This window comes from Scyliorhinus canicula, chromosome 7 (assembly GCF_902713615.1).
Source record: "Scyliorhinus canicula chromosome 7, sScyCan1.1, whole genome shotgun sequence".
Taxonomy (NCBI): Eukaryota; Metazoa; Chordata; class Chondrichthyes; order Carcharhiniformes; family Scyliorhinidae; genus Scyliorhinus; species Scyliorhinus canicula.
The window spans coordinates 126,085,074-126,106,699 of NC_052152.1; the positions used below are offsets into that span (position 1 = coordinate 126,085,074).

At 49.7% G+C, this 21,626-nt stretch overlaps 1 protein-coding gene across 1 annotated transcript in view; it reads right to left on the reverse strand.

Moving 5' to 3' along the window:
• LOC119969129 (keratin-associated protein 5-1-like) overlaps positions 1 to 21,626 on the reverse strand; it is a 148,432-nt gene that overhangs the window by 19,734 nt on the left and 107,072 nt on the right. The window contains exon 6 of the mRNA XM_038802347.1: positions 20,729 to 20,917. Coding sequence (XP_038658275.1) covers positions 20,729 to 20,917 — 189 coding nt within the window. The remainder of the gene's footprint in view (positions 1 to 20,728; positions 20,918 to 21,626) is intronic.

The following is a 21,626-nucleotide window of genomic DNA, read 5'->3' on the forward strand; positions in this document are numbered from 1 at the left end:
CAAAGGAAGATGGTTGTGGTGGTTGGAGGTCAATCATCTCGGCTCCAGGACATCATAGAATCGTAGAATTTACAGTGCAGAAGGAGGCCATTTGACCCATCGAGTCTGCACTGGCCCTTGGAAAGGGTACCCTACCCAAGCCCACTGCTCCACTCTGTCCCCATAACCCAGTAACCCCACCCAACACTGAGGGCAATTTTGGGCACTAAGGGCAATTTATCATGGCCGATTCACCTAACCTGCACATCTTTGGACTGTTGGAGGAAACCGGAGCTCCCGGAGGAAACCCACGCATACACAGGGAGAACGTGCAGACTCCGCACAGGCAGTGACCCAAGCGGGACCCTGGAGCTGTGAAGCAATTGTGCTAACCACTATGCTACCGTGCTTCACTGAAGGAGTTCCTCAGGGTTGGGTCCTAAGTCCAATCATCTTCATCAATGATCTTTCTTCCAACAAAAGGTCAGAGGTGGGGATGTTTACAGATGAGAGTGGTGAGGCCGTGGAATGCCCTACCTGCAACAGTAGTGAACTCGCCAACATTGAGGGCATTTAAAAATTTATTGGATAAGCATATGGATGATAAGGGCATAGTGTAGGTTAGATGGCCTTTAGTTTTTTTTTTTTTTTTCCATGTCGGTGCAACATCGAAGGCCGAAGGGCCTGTACTGCGCTGTATCGTTCTATGTTCTATGTTCTATGTTCTACGATTGCATAATGTTCAGGACCATTTGTAACTCCTCAGTTACTGAAGCAGCCCATGTCCAAATGCAGCAAGACCTGGACAATATCTAGGCTTCGGTTGACAAGTGGCAAACAACATTCATGCCACACAAGTGCCAGGCAATGACCATCTCCAACAAGAGAGAATCTAACCATCCACCCTTGACATTCAATGGCATTACCATCGCTGAATCCCTCACTTTCAACATCCAGGGGGGTACCATTGACCAGAAACTTAACCGGACGAGCCATATAAACACTATGGCTACAAGCGCAGGTCAAAGGCTAGGAATGCTGCAGCGAATAACTCACCTCCTGATCCCCCAAAGCCTGTCCACCATCTACAAGGCGCAAGTCAGGAGTGTAATGGAATACCCTCCACTTACCTGGGCAAGTGCAGCTTCAACAACACTCAAGAAGCTTGTCATCAACCAGGATAAAGAAAACCGCATGATTGCTCCCCCTTCCACAAACATTAAATCCCTCCACCGCTGATGAACAGTGACAGCCATGTGTACCATCTACAAGATGCACTGAAGGAACTCACCAAGGTTCCTTCAGCAGCACCTTCCAAACTGCCGACCACAACCATCAAGAAGAACAAGGCAGCAGATACCTGGGAACACCACCACCAGGAGGTTCCCCTCCAAGTCACTCACCACCCCGACCTGGAAATGTATTCCTTCACTTTCCCTCGGTCAAAATTCTATAACTCCCTCTCTAGCAGCACTGTGCGTGTACCTACACCACAGAGGCATAAGTGTTTACAGACGAACCTATGAATGTGGAGTAGGCCACCCGGCCCTTCGAGCCTGCTCCTCCATTCAATAAGGTCATGGCTGATCTGATTGTAATCTCAATCCCACGTTCCTGTCTATCCCTGATAACCTTTCACCCCCTGGTTAATCAAGAATCTATCTAGCTCAGCCATAAATACATTCAAAGACCATTGCCGGGATTCTCCGATCCCGACCAAGTTCTGACGCTGGCTTCAAAAGTGGCACGAGCGACTCCGACATCGAGGCCAGCAAAAGTGCGCATATTCTGCGCCACGGAAGGGGTCAGCACTGGCGTCATGGAAAGGGTGATGGCGCGACCCGGAACGGCGTCATAAACGCGCTAACGCCGCGTCGCTGTTAAATAGATGGCAACAGCACAGATACAGTGCAACGCGGGAAGATGGCCGCCCGCCGTGCAGCACCGAGGTTCCAGGACCATGATATCGAGCTGCTCCTGGACGCAGTGGAGCAGAGGAGGGAGGCCCTGTACCCCGGACATGGCCGTAGGGTCGCAGCCAACACCAGCTGGCGCCTGTGGGGGGAGGTGGGAGATGTTGTCAGCGCCGTGGGCACAACCCCCCCAAAACAGGCAGCCAGTGCCACAAGAAGGTCAATGACCTAGACAGGGCAGCCAGGGCGAGAAACCCCCACTGCGCCCATGGCACCAACCCACCAACCCCCCACACATGTGGCCCCCCTCCGCATGATGAGCGGTACAGCCCTAGATGCGACCCACATGGCTGCACCCACTCATGCAAGCTGCATTGGCAGGATGGCCTGTGAACCTATGCCCCTTTTCTCTTGCCCCTTCCCCCACCCCGCCCCAGGAGAAGCGCACCTGTAACAACCGAGAGCGTGACAGGACCGGAGGGGGTCCACCTGAATTGCGCTTCCTCACCGTTCATGAACAGAGGGCCCTGGACCTCGCACGCTGGCCCGATGACCGAGGGCACACCACCAAGTGAGAACCCCCCTGCCTGCCCAACCCACTCTTGCCCTCCACCTCCCATCCCCCCCATCCGCCCTCCTCCCATCCCCACTTCCCCCTCCCCCTACCCCTCCTTCTCCCTCCTTACACCCCCCACTTCCCCCTTTTGGTGGAGAACGGACAGATCAGACTGTCAGCACGCCATCCTACTCGCCCGAGGCACAGCCTGGCCCATCCAGGCTGGGCAGCCCCAGGAAACGGCCACCAAAGGGGACCCTAATCACAGGGCAGGAATCACAGGAGTTTGTCTCCAGTTCTGCTGTACTATCTGGGAAGCATCTAGACGTAGTCATAGGGTCTGTCAGGCCATAAAATTAGACACTGAGTATGTTGGCATGGGTGTAGAGCACAGACTAGTTAAAGGAGCTAGGGCACATGTATGAACTGTTTGTCATTGAAAGCACTTTCTCACATACAGAAGCTGCCTCTGTGCTCTGTCCGATGTTTGCGGGGGTGGGATGGGAAGTGAGCGCGCGTGTGTGTGAGGGGTGATAAGAGGTCAACCTTAGGTGAGTGTGCCATGCGCCCCCCCACCCCATCACTTCACACTCACCACCCCGCCTCAGGCAGATGACGGATCTGTGCGCTGCAGTGTGTCCAGGCCTCATGCAGGGACCACCCATGTGTAGGGTCGTACATTGGCCATGAGTCGTCTACCCCCACCCCCTACAGACCATTATGTTTGGCCATCACCCAGCGATGTTGGCTGCTGTGGCGGGTGCCGCTGCCCTGCATGTAGCCCTATGGGAGCTATAGCAGGGGCGTGCCAGGGAGGCGGCAGAGGCTGCCGCAGAGGGGCAGTTGGCAGCCGCCCAGGCTCGAAGGCCACCCGCCTGACAGGAGGAGGAGGAGGAGGAGGAGGAGGTGGTGCCATGGCGACAGAGGCGCCCAATGAGGCCCCGTGTCTACCGGTGCCGCATCTGTTCCCAGGACCACACGGAGAGGGCATGCAGGAGGAGACTCCGAATGAGGCTGGAAACCACGCCCACATCTCCCACCCAGGTGGAGGGTCGTACAGTGGCCATGAGTCGTCTACCCCCACCCCCTGCAGACCATTATTTTTGGCTAACGATGTAGAGCCCGGAGCTCTTTGCAGAGTGGGTGTCACCATCCTCCACACCATGCAATAGATCCTCTTCCACTGGAGAGAGTGTGTGAGCCTTGCCCGTTGTGCCGCATGTGGATATGTGATGGAGGGGTTGTGTGCATGTGGGTGGTTCGTGTTGGGCGAGGTGAGGGTGGTCAGTGGTGGGTGGGGTGAGGGTGGTGGGGTGGTGCCGTACTGTGCTGTCCTTGCTCATGCTCAGCGAGTTTCCCCCTCCCCAGTCTGTGAACAGTGTGGCTAACAACTCGTCCCATGCCAGCTGGCCCAGCCGGTATCGGTGGGCAGGCCCCGTCCCTGTCCAGCCCATAATGTCCCATACATTGCCAACCCCCCTCCACATCCTCATCTGGCGAGGCGTGTCCTTCATTAAGTTCTCCCTGCTCCCCGTCCCACTCCTCCTCCTCTGCCTCCAGAACATTGCCTCTCTGCTGGGTTATATTATGCAGGATGCAGTAGATCACAACAATGCGGCCGACCCACTCCAACGTGTACTGGAGGGGCCCTCCAGAGCAGTCCAGGGACCTGAAGCACATCTTCTGCCGCCCAAAGCACCTCTCGACCACACCCTTGGTCGCACAATAGGCATTGTTATAGCGGGTCTCCACGTCGGTCTGTGGCCTCCGTATAGTTGTCATCAGCCACGACCGCAACGGGTAACCCTTGTCACTCAGCAACCAGCCTCCCAGCCGGGAGGAGTGTCCCGGGGATGAACGATCAACGATCTGCCGGCCGGCGCGAGTCAGCGGCTGATGACTGAGGCTGACACGCCCGACGTGTAGGAAAAGAGTGCCCCCAAGGCACAGGCCCCGATCGCGGGCCAGGTCACTGTGGGGGCACCCCCTCGTCTAATCTACGCCGGCAGTACTGGTAAAGAACCAGCGGGACTTCGGGCCATCGCGGGCCGGTGAATCGCCGGAAGGGCCTCTGCAAGTGGCTGCCGATCGGCGCGGGGCGATTCCCGCCCCTGCCGAATCTCCGGTGCCGGAGAATTCGGTAGACGGTGGGGGCGGGATTCACGCCGCCACCCGGCGATTCTCCGACCCGACGGGGTTCGGAGAATCCCGCTCACAGTCTCAAATGATGAAATGTTATTGTTTGTTGGAGTAATTTAGAGACACCAAAAAATTATCCAGCATTTAAAAAAATGCAAACTGATGCTCCATTGAAAATGATGCGGTTGATGAGGACAAATGGCTGCTACCACCTGAAGTGAACAGTACAGTGGTCCAATTGAAGTGAGACACAGGTGCCAAAGCCAATTTAATAAGCATGACTGATTTAAAAAATCTAAAAATACAGCCAATTAGAATAAATCACAAAATATCTATGAGAGATTATAATAGAACATATAGTGCAGAAGGAGGCCAATCGGCCCATCGAGTCTGCACCGACCCACTTTAAGCCCTCACTTCCACACTATCCCCATAACCCAATAACCCCTCCTAACCTTTTGGTCACTAAGGGCAATTTATCAGGCCAATCCACCTAACCTGCACATCTTTGGACTGTGTGAAGAAACCAGAGCACCCAGAGGAAACCCCCGCGGACACAGGGAGAATGTGCAAACTCCATACAAACAGTGACCCAGAGGGGAATCGAACCTGGGACCCTGGCGCTGTGAAGCCACCATGCTATCCACCTGTTGCTACCATGCTGCACACGCATTAAATGGTTCAAGCATTAAATGTTATGGTGCTTGTGACCTGAGTGTGGCAGTGAAGAACACAGTTTATTCCGTCCCATTCTGTATTATATCCGAGGGCTTGGATTCATTATTAGATGATCAATCCTGTGTAGAATTAGGTCTAGTGCAGTTGGTATATGGCATCCACAAAGGATTGGATCAACACTCCAAGGATTCTGAGAGCATTATCAGCAAATTCAGCGATGTGTTCGCGGGTTTTGGTGCACTGCCATTCGGGACAACTCAGAGAGAATGCGAAACCTGTGATACAGGCACCAAGAAGAGTATCTGCACCTCTTCGGATCATCTCATAAAGGAGCAAGACAGAATGACAAAAATTAAAAGTAATCAAGATAGAAGACCCTATTAATGGGGTAAATTCCATGGTTTGTGTGAAACAAAAAAATGGTGGTGCTTGTATCGGCATGGATCCTAAAGATCTTAATGAAAAAGTGTACTTATTACAAAACAATCATTATAGAAAACAATGGACAGCCATCTGATCCATATCTTGCAAGATCACATTACAAAGCATTACCATTGTCACATGGTAGATCGCCAGCAGAGTTACTCATGAATAGAAGGTTGTGTACCACACTGCCATACATGGAAATGGAGGAGAATGCAAAACATTAAAGCAAAACAAAAGCTTTCACCATGGCCTTCACCATGGCGGGGCGGAAGACACCCCCTCCCCTGCGCATGCGCCGGTGGTGACGTCAGCGGCCACTGACGCCCCGGCGCATGCGCGGACTTCCGCTGGCCGGCAAAGGCCTTTCGGCCCCAGCTGGCGGGGTGTCAAAGGCTGTTCGCGCCGGTCGGCAGAGCGGCAACCACTCCGTCGCGCGCCTAGCCCCTCAATGTGAGGGCTTGGCCCCTAAAGGTGCAGAGAATTCCGCACCTTTGGGGAGGCCCAACGCCGGAGTGGTTGACGCCACTCCAATACGCCGGGACCCCCCGCCCCGCCGGGTAGGGGAGAATCCCGGCCCTTGTTCCTACAATGTACAGTCAGAGGAAAGGTTGGTTTTAAGCAGAAATCGTCGCGCTTGGGTTGTTTTTAAGAAGAAAGCGTTGTGCACTCTTCAAAACAAAAGAAGACTTTCACAACAGTTTGATGGAGAACAAATCTGTGTCAGAATTAACGTCAGCTGCAGTGATATCATGGTTGTGTTGTAATTCACTGACTGACCACAAGGAGTCGCATTAGTATATAAGTGAATGTTAGAGTCAGGTGGCCTCAGACTGATTAGGAAACTGGGAGAGAGGTTGCTTGTGCATATTCATCCTGTTATTCATCTGTTGTTTTGTATATATTTGACTCCCAGTTAATGTTAAGAAATTGTTTATAGTTTTAGCTGCAAGTGTTCTTGTAATATAAATCCAGGCCATCTGACAAGAACATTACAATCCACTTTCTCCTTAAGCCGCTTCTCAGCATTCCGATTTCGGCCGCCAATGAGGTAAGCTGCTCCTCATACTCTCCCACCGCCTACTCCAGCTTCCAGATCACCTGGCTCTGGGTCTCCAGCCTCAGTCAATCCCTGATTTCAGCAGATCTACCAGGTCCTCCTGAGCCTCCCGCCCCTGCTGACTGAACTTTTCATTCAGAAAGACCCCCAACTTCTCTGTTGACTATTGGGCTGATAGTGTCAATCCCTTACTCTCCGCCATGTTTTCCGGTGTTGCACAAAGAGTTTCTTGCTCTTGCAGCTCCTTTCTTCGAAACCCACTTCTGGTCCAAAAATCCATCCACCAACCTCACCAGTGGAGTAGAACGTTCCTCCACCAGCTCTGCACCCTTTCCCTCCAAAACATCCACCCGGCAACCGGGGAAAAGGACCAAAACAAACACCTCAATCCGGGAGCTGCCGAATCTGCGACCACTCACTCCATGGCTGCCACTGCAAATCAAATTTGTAACCTTTCCACGTAGGAAATATGTCAGCTTGTTTAGGCACAGCAAGATATCACAAATAACAGTGCAAAAATGTCCAGCTAATCTGTTTTAATGATGTCAACTGAAGAATAAATATTGCCCAGGACCCCAAAGAGAATTCTCCTGCTCTTTTTAAAATAGCCATGATGTGGAGATACCAGCGTTGGGCTGGGGTGGGCACAATAAGAAGTTTTACAACACCAGGTTAAAGCCTGTGGTGGTATGAATGGGAGCACTGCCATTGGTGCAGAGCATTGGTTTCCCATTGGCTCTGGCTGGTCATGTGCCTCTTGTCTGATTGGCTGGAACTAGTCATGTGACTGCTCACCAATTGGTCGAGAGGTAAGTAGACCCCGCCTCCGAGGCGGGGTATAAGTACCCAGAGTTCCCGGCGGTCGGCCTTTCTCTGTAGTCGACCACCGGGCTAACAACTAGCTGATTAAAGCCTAAGTTTGGACCTTCATCGTGCCTCGCGTCCAATTGATGCTACATCAAAACCTAACAGGTTTGTTTCGAATCACTAGCTTTCAGAAAGCTAGGTTAGCAAAGAGTGAGGTTAGCAAAGAGTGGAGGGGGGGGAGATTCGCAGCGTGGCTAGGCTGCAGATGGTGAGTGGGGGTAGGGGTCCGCCGAAGCTGAGGGTGTGACTCTTGAGATTGCACTGAAAATCGAGTCCCAGTAAGAGTGGGGCGCAGAGTTCAGGCAGGAAATATAGTTGAAAATTAGAGTAGCTAGCGCCTTGGATCGTTAGGGTTGCGACGGTGCGCCCTTGGAAGTGAACAGAGTGGGAGCCCGAAGCGAGGGAGATAGTTTGCCGTGCAGGAAAAACAGGGGGCGAACAGCGTCTTACCAGATCAGGGTGTACGAAGCTCTCGGTGCTCCCGGAGTCGAAGAGGCACGGTGTACTGTACCCGTTGATTTTAACGGTCGTCATGGAGTTGCGGAGGTGTTTCGGACGCGACTGGTCCAACGTGACCGCGCTGTGTTGTGGGTAGTCGGCGGCTCGATCAGCTGTGCTGGAGTGGCCCCGTGATGAATGCCCGCTGAGGTCGCAGTCTTTGATCTGGGTTGCTGAGTTCGGAGAGGATGGAGCCCAAGATGGCCGCCCTGTGGATCGCACGTGGTGGGCGGCAAGGGAGATGGCGGCCCCCATGAGTCGCACGTGGCCGGCCGCGTGGTGGGGGGTTACCAAGATGGCGGCCCCCATGGGTCGCACGTGGCGGTTGGGGGCGGAGCCGGAGTACAGACCGCAGCGTTACGGGGCCTGTGGGCCTGCGGGCCTGCGAATTCAGGGAGCGAGTGCTCTGGGCTGTGGGAGGGTTTGAGGCTGGAGCTCTCTTCGCCAGATATACTCTGGCATGGTGTCCTTTGCGACCGCAGCTGCTGCAGGTCGTGTTGCGGGCCGGGCAGTGCTGCCGTGGGTGCTGGGGCTGGCCACAAAAGTGGCAGGCTGGAGTAGCATAGTGGCTGGGTGGCCGCGCAGCGCAGGCCTGGGGTAGTCGTTGGTCGGGGGCCCATGACGGGGTCGCGGAGTCCGTGGGGAACGAGTTGAGGCTGCGGAACGAGACCTCCATAGTAGTGGCGAGTCCTACAGTGTCTTCTAAGTTTTGGGCCCCCTTCTCAAGCAACCGCTGGCGCACGTAATTGGATCTGAGGCCTGCAACATATACATCGTGGACAGCGAGTTCGCTATGTTCTGCAGCATTTACAGCTTGGTAATTACAGTCCCGGGATAAGGTTTTTAAGTCTCTTAGGAATTCTTCTAGCGATTCTGTTGGACGCTGGAGGCGAGTAGTAAAAACGTGGCATGCGTAGACCTCATTGACGGGCCTCACGTACATTCTGTCGAGTAGGGCCAGGGCCTCTGTATATGAGCCGGTACAATTAAGTTGAGTATATATACGATGGCTCACCCTTGCGTGCAGTAGGCTGAGTTTCTGCTCCTCCGTAGTTTCTGTAGTGCTTGCTTCAGCCAGATAGGCCTTAAAACATCAGAGCCAGTGTGAAAGATTTATTTAGCCTCTGCATCCTGTGGGTCGAGTTCCAGTCGATCAGGTTTGAGGGCTGATTCCATGGTCATTCCTTACTGTTTCTTAAGACGATTAAATTGATGAGACCATCAATTCACACGACACGTGATTAGAAGCGAACAGTGGTTTTAATCATCTTACAACAAAGCCTGTGGTGAGATGAACTCTTGATGAACTGGCAGGCAGACTCACAACAGCAACCTTTATATTTCCGGTTAGGGGGAGGAGCCATGGGCGGAGCCAAGGGTGGAGCCCAGTACAAGCTCCTCATCTCCCCCTATGGGTAGAGCCGCGCAACTACACATGATCTAGTACAAGGTACAGGCTCAACACATGTTGTACAATACAGTGTGGATTATTAGTGTTTATAATTCACCACAGGGACCCCAGAGTCTGTGGGCTGGAATTGAGTGTGCACCCACCCAGGGTGTCATACCATAGTCGAGAGAAAGGGGATCGCAGATAGGAGAGGGAGTCATGGACTGTAGAGAGAGAGAGGGTATAGCAGACATGAGAAAGAGAGAGTCACAGACAGGAGAGAGAGTGTTTCGCAGACAGGAGAGAGAGAGAGACAGTCACAGACAAGAGAGAGAGAGAGAGAGTGCTGCAGAGAGGGGAGAGAGAGAGAGAGAGAAGTGCAGCCAGGAGAGAGAGACTGTCACAGACAGGAGAGAGAGAATGTTGCACACAGGACAGAGTGAGAGAGAATTTTGCAGAGGGGAGAGAGAGAGTATTGCTGACAGGAGTGAGAGAGAAAGTGAATGTCGCAGAGTCATTGGAGCAACACTTTGCTCACCCATTACTGGACATCAAACAAATGGTCTCATAACTCGGAGGTGGTGGTCCAGTGGTATTGTCACTGGACTTATAATCTAAAGACCCGAGTAATGCTCTGAGGACCTGGGTTTGAATCCCACCATGACAGATGGTAGGATTTGAATTCAATCTTGAATCAAAAGTCTGATGATGACCATCAAAGTATTGTTGATTATTCTACTGTATATAGAACATACATAGAACAGTACAGCACAGAACAGGCCCTTCGGCCCTCAATGTTGTGCCGAACAATGATCACCCTACTCAAACCCACGTATCCACCCTATACCCGTAACCCAACAACCCCCCCCCCCCAACCTTACTTTTTAGGACACTACGGGCAATTTAGCATGGCCAATCCACCTAACCCGCACATCTTTGGACTGTGGGAGGAAACCGGAGCACCCGGAGGAAACCCACGCACACACGGGGAGGACGTGCAGACTGCGCACAGACAGTGACCCAGCCGGGAATCGAACCTGGGACTCTGGAGCTGTGAGGCATTTATGCTAACCACCATGCTACCGTGTTGCCCCTATATATATATGTATATGTATATATATATATGTATAGACAATATCCCAGACACTACACCATCATCATCATTCCTGGGTATGTCCTATCCCACAGATCCCGCATAGGTGGTGACACAGTGGTATACATTAGGGAGGCAGTTTCCCTGGAAGTCCTCAACATTGAGACTGCGCCTCATGAAGTCCAACATGGGCAAGGAGTCCTCCTGCTGATTACCATGTAGTGTCAACCCTCAACTTACATAGATACATAGGAGCAGGAGGAGGCTTTTAGGCCCTTCAAGCTTACCTGAGAGAATGATAAAAGTCACACGGGGTTTGTTAGTGCCAGACTCAAATCAATAAATAATACCATACTGAACTCAAGAAATAACACAGATCATGACACTGAACACTGTTGCAGGAAAAGCCACCCAAAAATAATTTTACACGCCTCTGACTGCAAACTGCCCAACTATACTCTGGCCCAGAGAGGCAAGGAAGTCCACAGCACGAGCTTCTACATCAGCCTTGCGCGGTCATATACTGTAATGCAGTGAGAATTTACCTCAAGAGAAAACAGTAAACATAGTCAGGCGATATTTGGGGATCATTTTTCCATTTTACACCATCCGGCCACTCATCCATTTGCAAGAATGTTGTCAGGGATAGAAAAGTGTAGCTATGAGGGGATACTGGATAGGTTGGGTTTATTTTCCTTGGAACAAAGAAGGCTGAGGGGTGCCTTAATTTAGATGTACCAAATTATTAGGGAAAGTGATGAAAGTGCACAGAACAAAATTGTTTCCCTTGGAGAATTCTAGAATCAGGAGACATAGATTCAAGGTAAGTGGCAGAAGGTGTTGGGGGGACATGTAGAAGACCTTTTTTACATGGAGGGTAATGGGAGTCTGGAATTCGCTGCCCGAGTTGATGGTGGAGGCAGAGACCCTAAACTCTTTTAAAATATATCTCAATCTGCATCGATCAGCTTCAGGGCTATGGACTGGGCGCAGGGTGATGGGATTAGAAAGGGAACCCGGGTGTCCTCGGGCTGGCATGGACCAGATGAGTTGAATGGCCTCCTTCTGTGATGTAACTATTCTGTGGTTTTATGGAACACCACTTGGAGGAAGCACTAAGGGTAGCAAGGGCACAGAATATGCTTTGGATTGGGGACTTCATGTCCATCACTCAGAGTGACTCGGTAGTTCCACCACTGATCGAACTGGTCAGGTCCGAAAGGACATAGCTGTTAGACTGGGACTGCAGCAGGTGTGAGGGAATCAACAAGAAGGAAAAACATACTTGACCTCATCCTCACCAATTTGCTTGCTGCAGATCCATCTGTCCATGACAGTAACAGTAGGAGTGAACTCTGCGTGGTCCTTGTGGAGACAAAGTCCTGTTTTAACATTGAGGATACCCTCCATCATGTTGTGTGGTACTACTACCGTGCTAAATGGGATAGACTTCGATCATATTTAGCAACTCAAGACTGGGCATCCATGAGGTGCTGTGGATCAGAAGCAGAATTGTATTCAAGCACAATCTCCCACCTCATGACCCGGCATATCCCCCACTCTACCATTGCCACCAAGCCAGGGGATCAACCCTGGTTCAATGAAGAGTGCAGGAGGGCATGCCAGGAGCAACACCAAGCATACTAGAAAATGGGGAAAGGGACAATGCTGAAAAATCTCAGCAAGTGTGGCGGCATCTGTAGGGAGAGAAAAGAGCTAACGTTTCGAGTCCGATGACTCTTTGTCAAAGCTGAAAAAATGGCTAGAAAATGGGGTGTCAACCTGGTAAAACTACAACACAGGATTACTTGTGTGTCAAACAGTAAGTAATAGAGCTAAGCGGTCCCGCAACCAACAGATCAGACCTAAGCTCTACAGTCCTGCCACATCCAGCCGTGAATGGTGGTGGGCAATTAAACAGCCTCACCAGAGGAAGAGGTTCCACAGATATACCCATCCTCAAATGATAGAGTAGCCCAGCACATCTGGTATATGCTGGTATGTCCTGTTCGCAAAAAGCAGGACAAATACAAACCGGCAAATTATCGCCCATCAGTCTACTCTTGATCATCAATGAAGTGATGGAATAGGTGAGCAATACCTGCCCACTCACACTCAGTTTGGATTCACGTAGTTCCTGACCTCATTACAGCTTTTGTTCAAACTTGGACTAAAGAGCTGAACTCCAGAGGTGAGATGAGAATGACCGCCTTTGAAATCAAGACAGCATTTGACTGTATTTGCATCAAGGAGCCCCTACAAAGCTGGAGACAATGTGAGTTGGGGCGAAATTCTCTGCTGGTTGGAATAATTTGTGGTACAAAGGAAGATGGTTGTGGTGGTTAGATCAATCTCTCAGTCCCAGGACATCACTGCAGGAGTTCTTCAGGCTAGAGTCTTATGTCCAACTATCTTTAGCTGTTTCATCAATGATCTTCCACCCACATTAGGTCAGAAATGGGGATGTTCGCTGATGATTACACAATGTTCAGCACCATTCGTGACTCCTCAGATACTGAAGCAGTCCATGTCCAAATGCAGCAAGACCTGGACAATGTCTGGCTTGTGCTGACATGTGGAAAGTAACATTTACTCTACGCAAGTGGCAGACAATGACTATCCCCAACAAGAGAGAAAATAACCACCGCCCCATAACATTCAATGGAGAATCCCCCTTTTCAACATCCTAGGCTTACCATTGACCAGAAACTGAAATGGACTAATCATATTAGTCCATATGATAAAAAATCATATTAATACTGTGGCTGCAAGAGCAGGTCAGTTCTAAAGCACCACAGCAAAAAACCGCACCAACCTCCTCAAAAGACAAACACGGGACACAACCGACAGAGTACCCTTCTTTGTCCAGTACTTTCCCGGAGCGGAGAAACTATGACATATTCTTTGCAGCCTTCAACATGTCATCGATGAAGATGAACATCTTGCCCAGGTCATCCCCACACCCCCACTACTTGCCTTCAAACAACCGCGCAACCTCAAACAAACCATTGTGTGTTGTTCCTCGTGACTTAATAAAGCTCGTAGTCTCAAATGTGGAGAAGATGCTTTATTGTGAATTCATTCTCTCTTCAGAGCGTTACCTACGGCTACCTCAAGTGCTACTAGCTGGTGTGTCTGTCCTGCTACAAGTTCTGCCTTCCGTGAAGTGTGTCCTCACTTCCTGTCCCGGTCTATTTATATGGCTCTCCCGTGCTCCCTCTAGTGTTTGCTCAGTTGTATTGCATCTAGTTAACTTGTGATCACCACATCCCCCTTTTTCTCTTTACATATTTTCTGTACATCGTTAAAGAAAATTGTACATCCTGTCCCGGTGTATTTATAGCTCTCCCTCTAGTGTTTGCTCAATTGTATTGTATCTAGTCAATCTACGATCACCACATCCCCCTTTTTCTCTTTACATATCTTCTGTACATCGTTAAAGAAAATTATACAAAACAGTTACTTACGATATGCGTATCTATACAAGTGATGGTGCTATTGCATATTTTTTTACAAAGCCAATGTATTTATGAGTCCAATCTTAATAAAACATTTATGAGTCCAAACTTGATGAATTTGTTCAGTTTTTTTTTCTTTTTGTTGTTGATGACGTGGTGATATTGATATTGCAACTCCGTTGTGAATGTTGTTGGTGTTCCTTGTTATTTTAAGTACCCAATGCGTCATCCCGAGGTGTTTGCATGGTCATATCACTGATGTTGACTGGCATGGACTTTTTTTTTCTGTGCTTGTGGTATTGATTTATTATCTCATCCGCCTTGGATGCTGGTGTGCTTGCTTGTTCTAGAGCAGATGTGAGTTTGTGCGATTCGTTGTCATCCCATGGCATGTTTGTAGTCTTGTCATCGTTTTGCAGTGTGCTGTGGCATTGTCCTTCATGTGCCGAGTAGTACCATTGTGTACAAGTCGTTGTTTCATTGCTGTTGTTTATGTCGTTCCTGTCTTTGTTGTTTTCGTTGCCGTACTTGTTGCTGTTTTTGTCGTTTCTGTCTTTGGTGTTGTCGCCGTCGTTGTTCCTGACTTTGTTGTTTTCGTTGCCGTTCTTGTTGCTGTTCTTGTCGTTTCTGTCTTTGGTGTTGTCGCTATCTTTGTTCCTGACTTTGTTGTTTTCGTTGCCGTTCTTGTTGTTTCTGTCTCTGTCGTTGTCGCTATCTTTGTGCCTGACTTTGTTGTTTGTCTTGTCGCGCTTCATGTTGCTTTTGTTCTTGCTGTTGTTGTTCTCGTTTCTGCTGTGCTTCTTGCTATTGTTGTTGGTCTTGTCGCACTTCATGTTGCTTTTGTTCTTGCTGTTGTTGTTCTCGTTTCTGCTGTGCTTCTTTTGACTTTTGGTTTTCTTGTTATTCTCTATGAGTGTCCCGTGTGGATAATTTGAGTCATTGAGCATTTCGTCTCGAGAGTGGTGCGAATGATCTGATGTTGCATCGGTGCTGGTGACATCAATCATTTGTGGAGGATTTGATTCCTCATCTTTGCTTTCTTGGTGCTCCTCTTCTGGAGTCAAATTCTTCTCGATTACAATTGACGTGGTGTCTCTGGACTCATGGTGCTCCGCTTCTGGAGTTAAAATCTTCATGATTTCTGTTGATGTTGTCTCACTGGACTCCAGGTGCTCCTCTTCTGGAGTCAAAATCTGCATGGTTTCTTTTGGCGTGGTCTCTCTGGACTCCAGGTGCTCCTCTTCTGGAGTCAAAATCTGCATGGTTTCTGTTGGCGTGGTCTCTCTGGACTCCAGGTGCTCCTCTTCTGGAGTCAAAATCTGCATGTTTTCTTTCGGCGTTGTCTCTCTAGACTGTTGGGTGGCCCGACTCTGTGCTTCTGTACAGACAAGCTGAGAACTGTCAGTCTCGCTGTGATCCTGTACGTCGAGTGTGATCACCTTGTCACTGTTTTCGCTCTGTGCTTCTGTACAGACAAGCTGAGAACTGTCAGTCTCGCTGTGATCCTGTACGTCGAGTGTGATCACCTTGTCACTGTTTTCGCATGCAGTAGGTAGAGGTACATTGTCTTCTTCTTGTTCATGTGAGCTTGTTAGACTTTCATAATCTGCTTGTGGTTGCTCAGATACGGCGGGTTGACCTTCATGGTCTTGTTCATGCATGGTGTCAGTGGTTAGATGTACGTTGTCTTCTTCTTGTTCATGTGAGCTTGGTAGACTTTCATAGTCTGCTTGCGGTTGCTCAGATACAGCGGGTTTACCTTCATGGTCTTGTTCATGCATGGTGTTCGCCAGGGAGTGTTTGCTTGCATCCCTGTTGGAGTCTTTCATCACTCGCACTGTGGAGCCTGTCATCACTCGCTCTGTGGAGCCTGTCATCGCTCGCTCTGTGGAGTCTTTCTGTGCTCTCTGTGTGGCGTCGTCTTCGTCTTGGGAATTGCTGTCATCCAATGTATCGACGAGCTGCCATGGCATCATGGTGTTGGATTCATCTACCACGAGTAGATTCGTGTTGAGCTTTGCAACGGTGTTGCTGATGCTGTGATCAGCATATCCAAATAACTCAGCCATCTCTGAGTAGTATTCTTTGAAACCCAAATCATCTTGGTTGGCTTCTTCTACCACGAGTTGATTCGTGTTGAATTTTGCGACCGTGTCGCTGATGCTGTGATTAGCATATCCGACTGACTCAGCCATGTCTGAGAGGTAATCTTCGAAAAACAAATCATCTTTTGTTGTTTCGGAATTCTTTTTGTTCTCTGCACTTTGGGTGGTGCAGACTGCTTTTTTCAGGGTGTTGTGCAAGTTGTTTTTAACTGTTGGTTTAAGTTCAGGCGTTTTTCTGTGTTCTGAGGCAAGAAAATTTGCTTTTACCACTTTAAGTGTCTTGTTTTCAATTTTCGGGCATTTCCCTTTTAAGTGGGCATGGTCGGGATGCTCAGACGTCATGACGTCACGCGTAGGAATGAATTGCGCACGCGCAAATCGGCCTTCCTCCTTCACTGTGCGGTTTTGTGTCCATTGCGCATGCGCGGCTTGCGCATGCGCACAACGATCCGCGACCAAAACTCTTTGAGACTGCGCATGCGCGGCTTGCGCATGCGCATAACGATCGGCAACGCGACCTTTTTTCAACTGCGCATGCGCGGCTTCCGGTTCCGGCGCATGCGCAGACGCAATTTGTAGTTCTTTGCTTGCCCGAGACTGCAAAATGTGCTCCGACGCCATTTTTTCGCGGATTTCAGCGTTTTTTTTTCTTAAAAGTTGTAAGTTACCTTTTCTTTCCGATCTGGACTGGATTTCAGCGTTTTGGCTTTGTGAAAAATTCATGTTATTTCTTCTTTTTGATCTGTACTTTTCATTCGCGATTTCTTGTTCTTTTCGTGATTTTTAAAGTTTTTCATCACTCAGCCTCTCTGCAGTTTGGCCTCTGAGCATGCCTTGCTGTTCAAATTCCTTACAGTACTCTTCAAATTTGTTTAGTATCGTTTGTAAGCTGTTTCTGTCTTCACCTTTTGAGTATTTAAATCCATTATAAACTTTCGTAGCTTCATGTCCTTCGATGAGAATTGCTATTTTAATTTCGTCTGAGGCTGCTGCTGCATCATTAGCTATGATACCGTAATTGAACCATTGTTTAAACATTTTCCAGACACTTCTTACATTTCCAGTCGTGTCCAGCTGAAGTGTGAATCCAAGGCACATCCTCCCATCAGCGATGTCTTCCCAAGTCGAATGTCCAGTAGGAGATTTCCATGCCATTTTGTTCTTTCTGTGTCTGCCACTGAGTTGTCCTGTAGTAAGCGTCTGAAGCCACTCCTGGGTACCATGGGTTGTTCCTCGTGTCTTAATAAAGCTCGTAGTCTCAAATGTGGAGAAGATGCTTTATTGTGAATTCGTTCTCTCTTCAGAGCGTTACCTACGGCTACCTCAAGTGCTACTAGCTGGCGTGTCTGTGTCCTGCTACAAGTTCTGCCTTCTGTGAAGTGTGTCCTCACTTCCTGTCCTGGTCTATTTATATGGCTCTCCCGTGCTCCCTCTAGTGTTTGCTCTGTTGTATTGCATCTAGTTAACTTGTGATCACCACACATTGTTTGCAGAAAACTACCCAGCCTTCAGAACAGCGACCATGACACAACACAACCCTGCCATGGCAATCTCTGCAAGATGTGCCAGACCATCGACATGGATACCACCATTACACGTGAGAACACCACCCACCAGGTCCGCGGTACATACTTGTGCGACTCGGCCAACGTTGCCTACCTCATACGCTGCAGGAAAGGATGTCCCGAAGCGTGGTACATTGGCGAGACCATGCAGACGCTGCGACAACGAATGAACGGACATTGCGCGACAATCACCAGGCAGGAATGTTCCCTTCCAGTCGGGGAACACTTCAGCAGTCAAGGGCATTCAGCCTCTGATCTCCGGGTAAGTGTTCTCCAAGGCAGCCTTCAGGACGCGTGACGACGCAGAATCGCTGAGCACAAACTTATAGCCAAGTTCCGCACACGTGAGTACGGCCTCAACCGGGACCTGGGATTCATCCCCCACCATCTGGCCTGGGCTTGCAAAATCCTACCAACTGTCCTGGCTTGAGACAATTCACACCTCTTTAACCTGGGGTTACCCCTATCTCTGGACCTGTAAAGATTTAATTACCTGCAAATGCTCTCATTCTAAGTATTGTCTGGCATCTTTGACTTTGTCTATATATATGTTTCTGGAACATATCTCTTCCTTCACCTGAGGAAGGAGCATTGCTCCGAAAGCTAGTGTTTGAAACAAACCTGTTGGACTTTAACCTGGTGTTGTAAGACTTCTTACTGTGCTCACCCCAGTCCAACACCGGCATCTCCACATCATAGATTCTTTGGTTGTGATTAGACAGATTAGAATGGAACAGGGTGAGAGCAGTGCCACGCAGCTGGATAACGGTGAAGAGAGGGAAAGGGAGGGAGTGCCACAGAGAAGCGAGGGAGTCTATGTGAAGTGGACAGGAAAGAGAGAGAAAGGGTGGAAAGATATCAGTAAAAAAATAGAAATAAGAATGTAATGACAGTATTAAGATTGAACTTTAATTGTAACAAGGACGCACAAGACACAACCTGTGTCTGTTGATGGCAAATGAAATGTTCTCATTGTTCACTACCTCCAGGATCTCATTTCACGGGAACATAAGAGCTGGAGGAGGCCATTCAGCCCCTTGAGCCTGCTCCACCATTCAATAAGATCATGGCTGATCGGGTTGTGGTCTCAGCTCCACTTTCCTGTCTGATCCCCATAATCCTCAACTCCGTTGCATAACAAAAATCTAAATCAGCCTCAAATACATTCAAAGGCACGGGCCGGGATTCTCCAAGCCAGCGCCGGGTCGGAGAATCGCCGTCGACGCCCAAATTTCCTGCCACGCCGCTCCGACACCGGGACGCGATTCTCCAACACCGGAGAATCGGCAGCGGTCACACACGCGCGGTCGACGGGGCGCCGGTCGGGGGCCGTTGAAAGAGGCCCCCGCGGCGATTCTCCGCGGTCGACCCACCGAGTTCCTGTCAGGTTTCACCGGCGTGGTTCACATATGGTGCCACCCGGTGGGAGTTCGGACCCACGTCTACGGTGTCCGTCTCGGTGAGGGGCCCGGGGGGCTTCACGGTGGCCAGGCCCACGATCGGGGGCTACCGATCGATGGGCGCGCGCAATCTGGGAGGGGGGGCCCTACCTTCTTCCATGCCAGCCCACTGTGTCGCTATGCCATATTGCGCGGCACCGGCATGGAAATGGCCACCACGCGCCTGTGGCGGCACGGAAACGGCTGCAGCGTGCACGCGCAGACCTCGCCGGCCGTGCAGGGCCGCGTATCGGCACCAGATCTGTGTGAAGTACTCCGGCACCATGCTGGCCCTCTGTGGGTCACTGAATCGCTGAGCCAAGAGGCCCGCTGATGCCAGCGTGAAGCACTCCGGTGTTTTCGCCGGCGTCAACACTTAGCCGGGATTTTGGAGAATCACGGCCACAGTGTCTACTATTTTGAGGAAGAGAAATCCAGAGGCTAACCATCCTCATGGTGACGAAAATCTGTCTTAAAAGGGAGACCTCTCATTTTTAAACTATGTGCCCTATTTCCAGTTGCCAACACAGGAGGAAACATTCTCCGGTTATCCACCCTATCAAGTCTCCTCAGGACCTTGTGTTTCAATAAGATCGCCTCTCATTCTTCTAAACTTCAATAGGTAGAGACCCAACCTGTTCAACCTTTCTTCATTGGTTCAGCCCTTCATCACAGTGCCTCACAGCGCCAGGGACCCGGGTTCATTTCCGGCATCGGGTGACTGTCTGTGGAGTTTGCACATTCTCTCCGTGTTTGCGTGGGTTTCCTCCAGGCGCTCTGGTTTCCTCCCACAGTCCAAAATGTAGAGTTTAGGTGAGATTGCAGGAGTAGACAGGGCAGTGGGCTTAGGTAGGGTGATCTTTTGGAGGGTTGTGCAGACCCAATGGGCTAAATGGCCTCCTTCCACACTGCAGGATTTGTATGGAATGAGTGGAGTGAATTTTCTCTGAACTGCTTCTAATGTAATTATATATTTTTTAAATCAGGAGACTACAACTGTGCACAGTATTCCAGATGTGGTCTCAGCCAGGCCCTGTACAGCTGCAGTAAAACGTTCTATTTTTATTTTCCATTCCCTGTGTAACGAACGCCAACACTCCATTTTCCTTCCTATTCACTGACTGTTCCTGCAGAATAACCCCTTGTGATTCATGTACCAGGACACCCAGATCCCTCCTTACCACAGAGCTCTGCAACCTCCATTTAAATAGTATTCTGCTTTGTTAGCCAAAGTGGATAAATTCACATTTACCCACATTATACTCCATCTGACAAGCTTTTGCCCACTCACCGAACCTGCCTGTAATCCTTTGCAGACTCTCTACCTCCTCTTTCCTGCCAACTTGGTGTCACCGGGAAAGTTAGTTTGCATACATTCACTACTTTCATTCAAGTCATTAATGCAGATTGTGAATAGTAGACGCCTTGGCACTGATCCCTGTGGCATTCCACTGGTTGCAGCTTGTCAGCCAGGAAACGTGCTGTTTATCCTTACTCTTTGCTTTGTGTTAACTAAACAACCTGAAGTTCACTTTTGAGTTTCAGAGAAAGAAGGTTAGACTCACCGGTGGAGTTGTGTCCACTTGCGGAGGTCGCATCAAACCACAGGAAGAGGATACTGAGCGTGAGGGTGAGTAGATAACAGGAATATGTTGCCATGTCTGACAGTGAAGGAGCTGTACTGAGCAAGACTGCAGACACAGAAAGTGAAGCACTTCCACAGCCAGACTGGGCAGGTCCCAATACCTCAAATATTTCAAGTATTCACACTGCGGTGTGTCATTACACAAAATCCCAGCAGTAACTTTATGCCAATTAAGGCAGAAATGTGTTGCCAATTTATATGCATCCCTGAGGTCCTAGTGCTACAATTTAGAGTTCGGAGGGCTCTCTTAACAGTTGAGGTTTCTTTAAACATTTCACAGAAAGTTTACCAACTCCCATTCTCAGCACAGAGAAACTGGAGAAGGAGCAAAATTGATTTACATTTGGGAACTGACAGGTTGTACTTATCAGAAAACACACTGAAGAGGTGGGGGCTGCTTTTGGTGGAAAAGGGAAGGTTGACAAAGAGCTTCAAGGTATGATTGGGCCAAGATGGGGTGCTCTTTCAGACGGTTGATGCAGATTCGATGGGCTGAATGGCCTCCTTCTGCATTGTAAGAATTCTATGGTTCTATGATGAAAGGTTTAATAGCACAGACAGAGACCATAAAACTATAAAACATAGGAGCAGAATTAGGCCACTCGGCCCATCGAGTCTGCTCCGCCATTCAATCATGGCTGATATTTTTCTCATCCCCATTTTCCTTCCTTCTCCCCATAACCCCATATCCCCTTATTAATCAAGAACTTACCTATCTCTGTCTTAAAGACACTCATGGATTTCGCCTCCACAACCTTCTGCGACAAAGTGTTCTAGAGATTCACCGTCCTCTGGCTGAAGAAATTCCTCCTCATCTC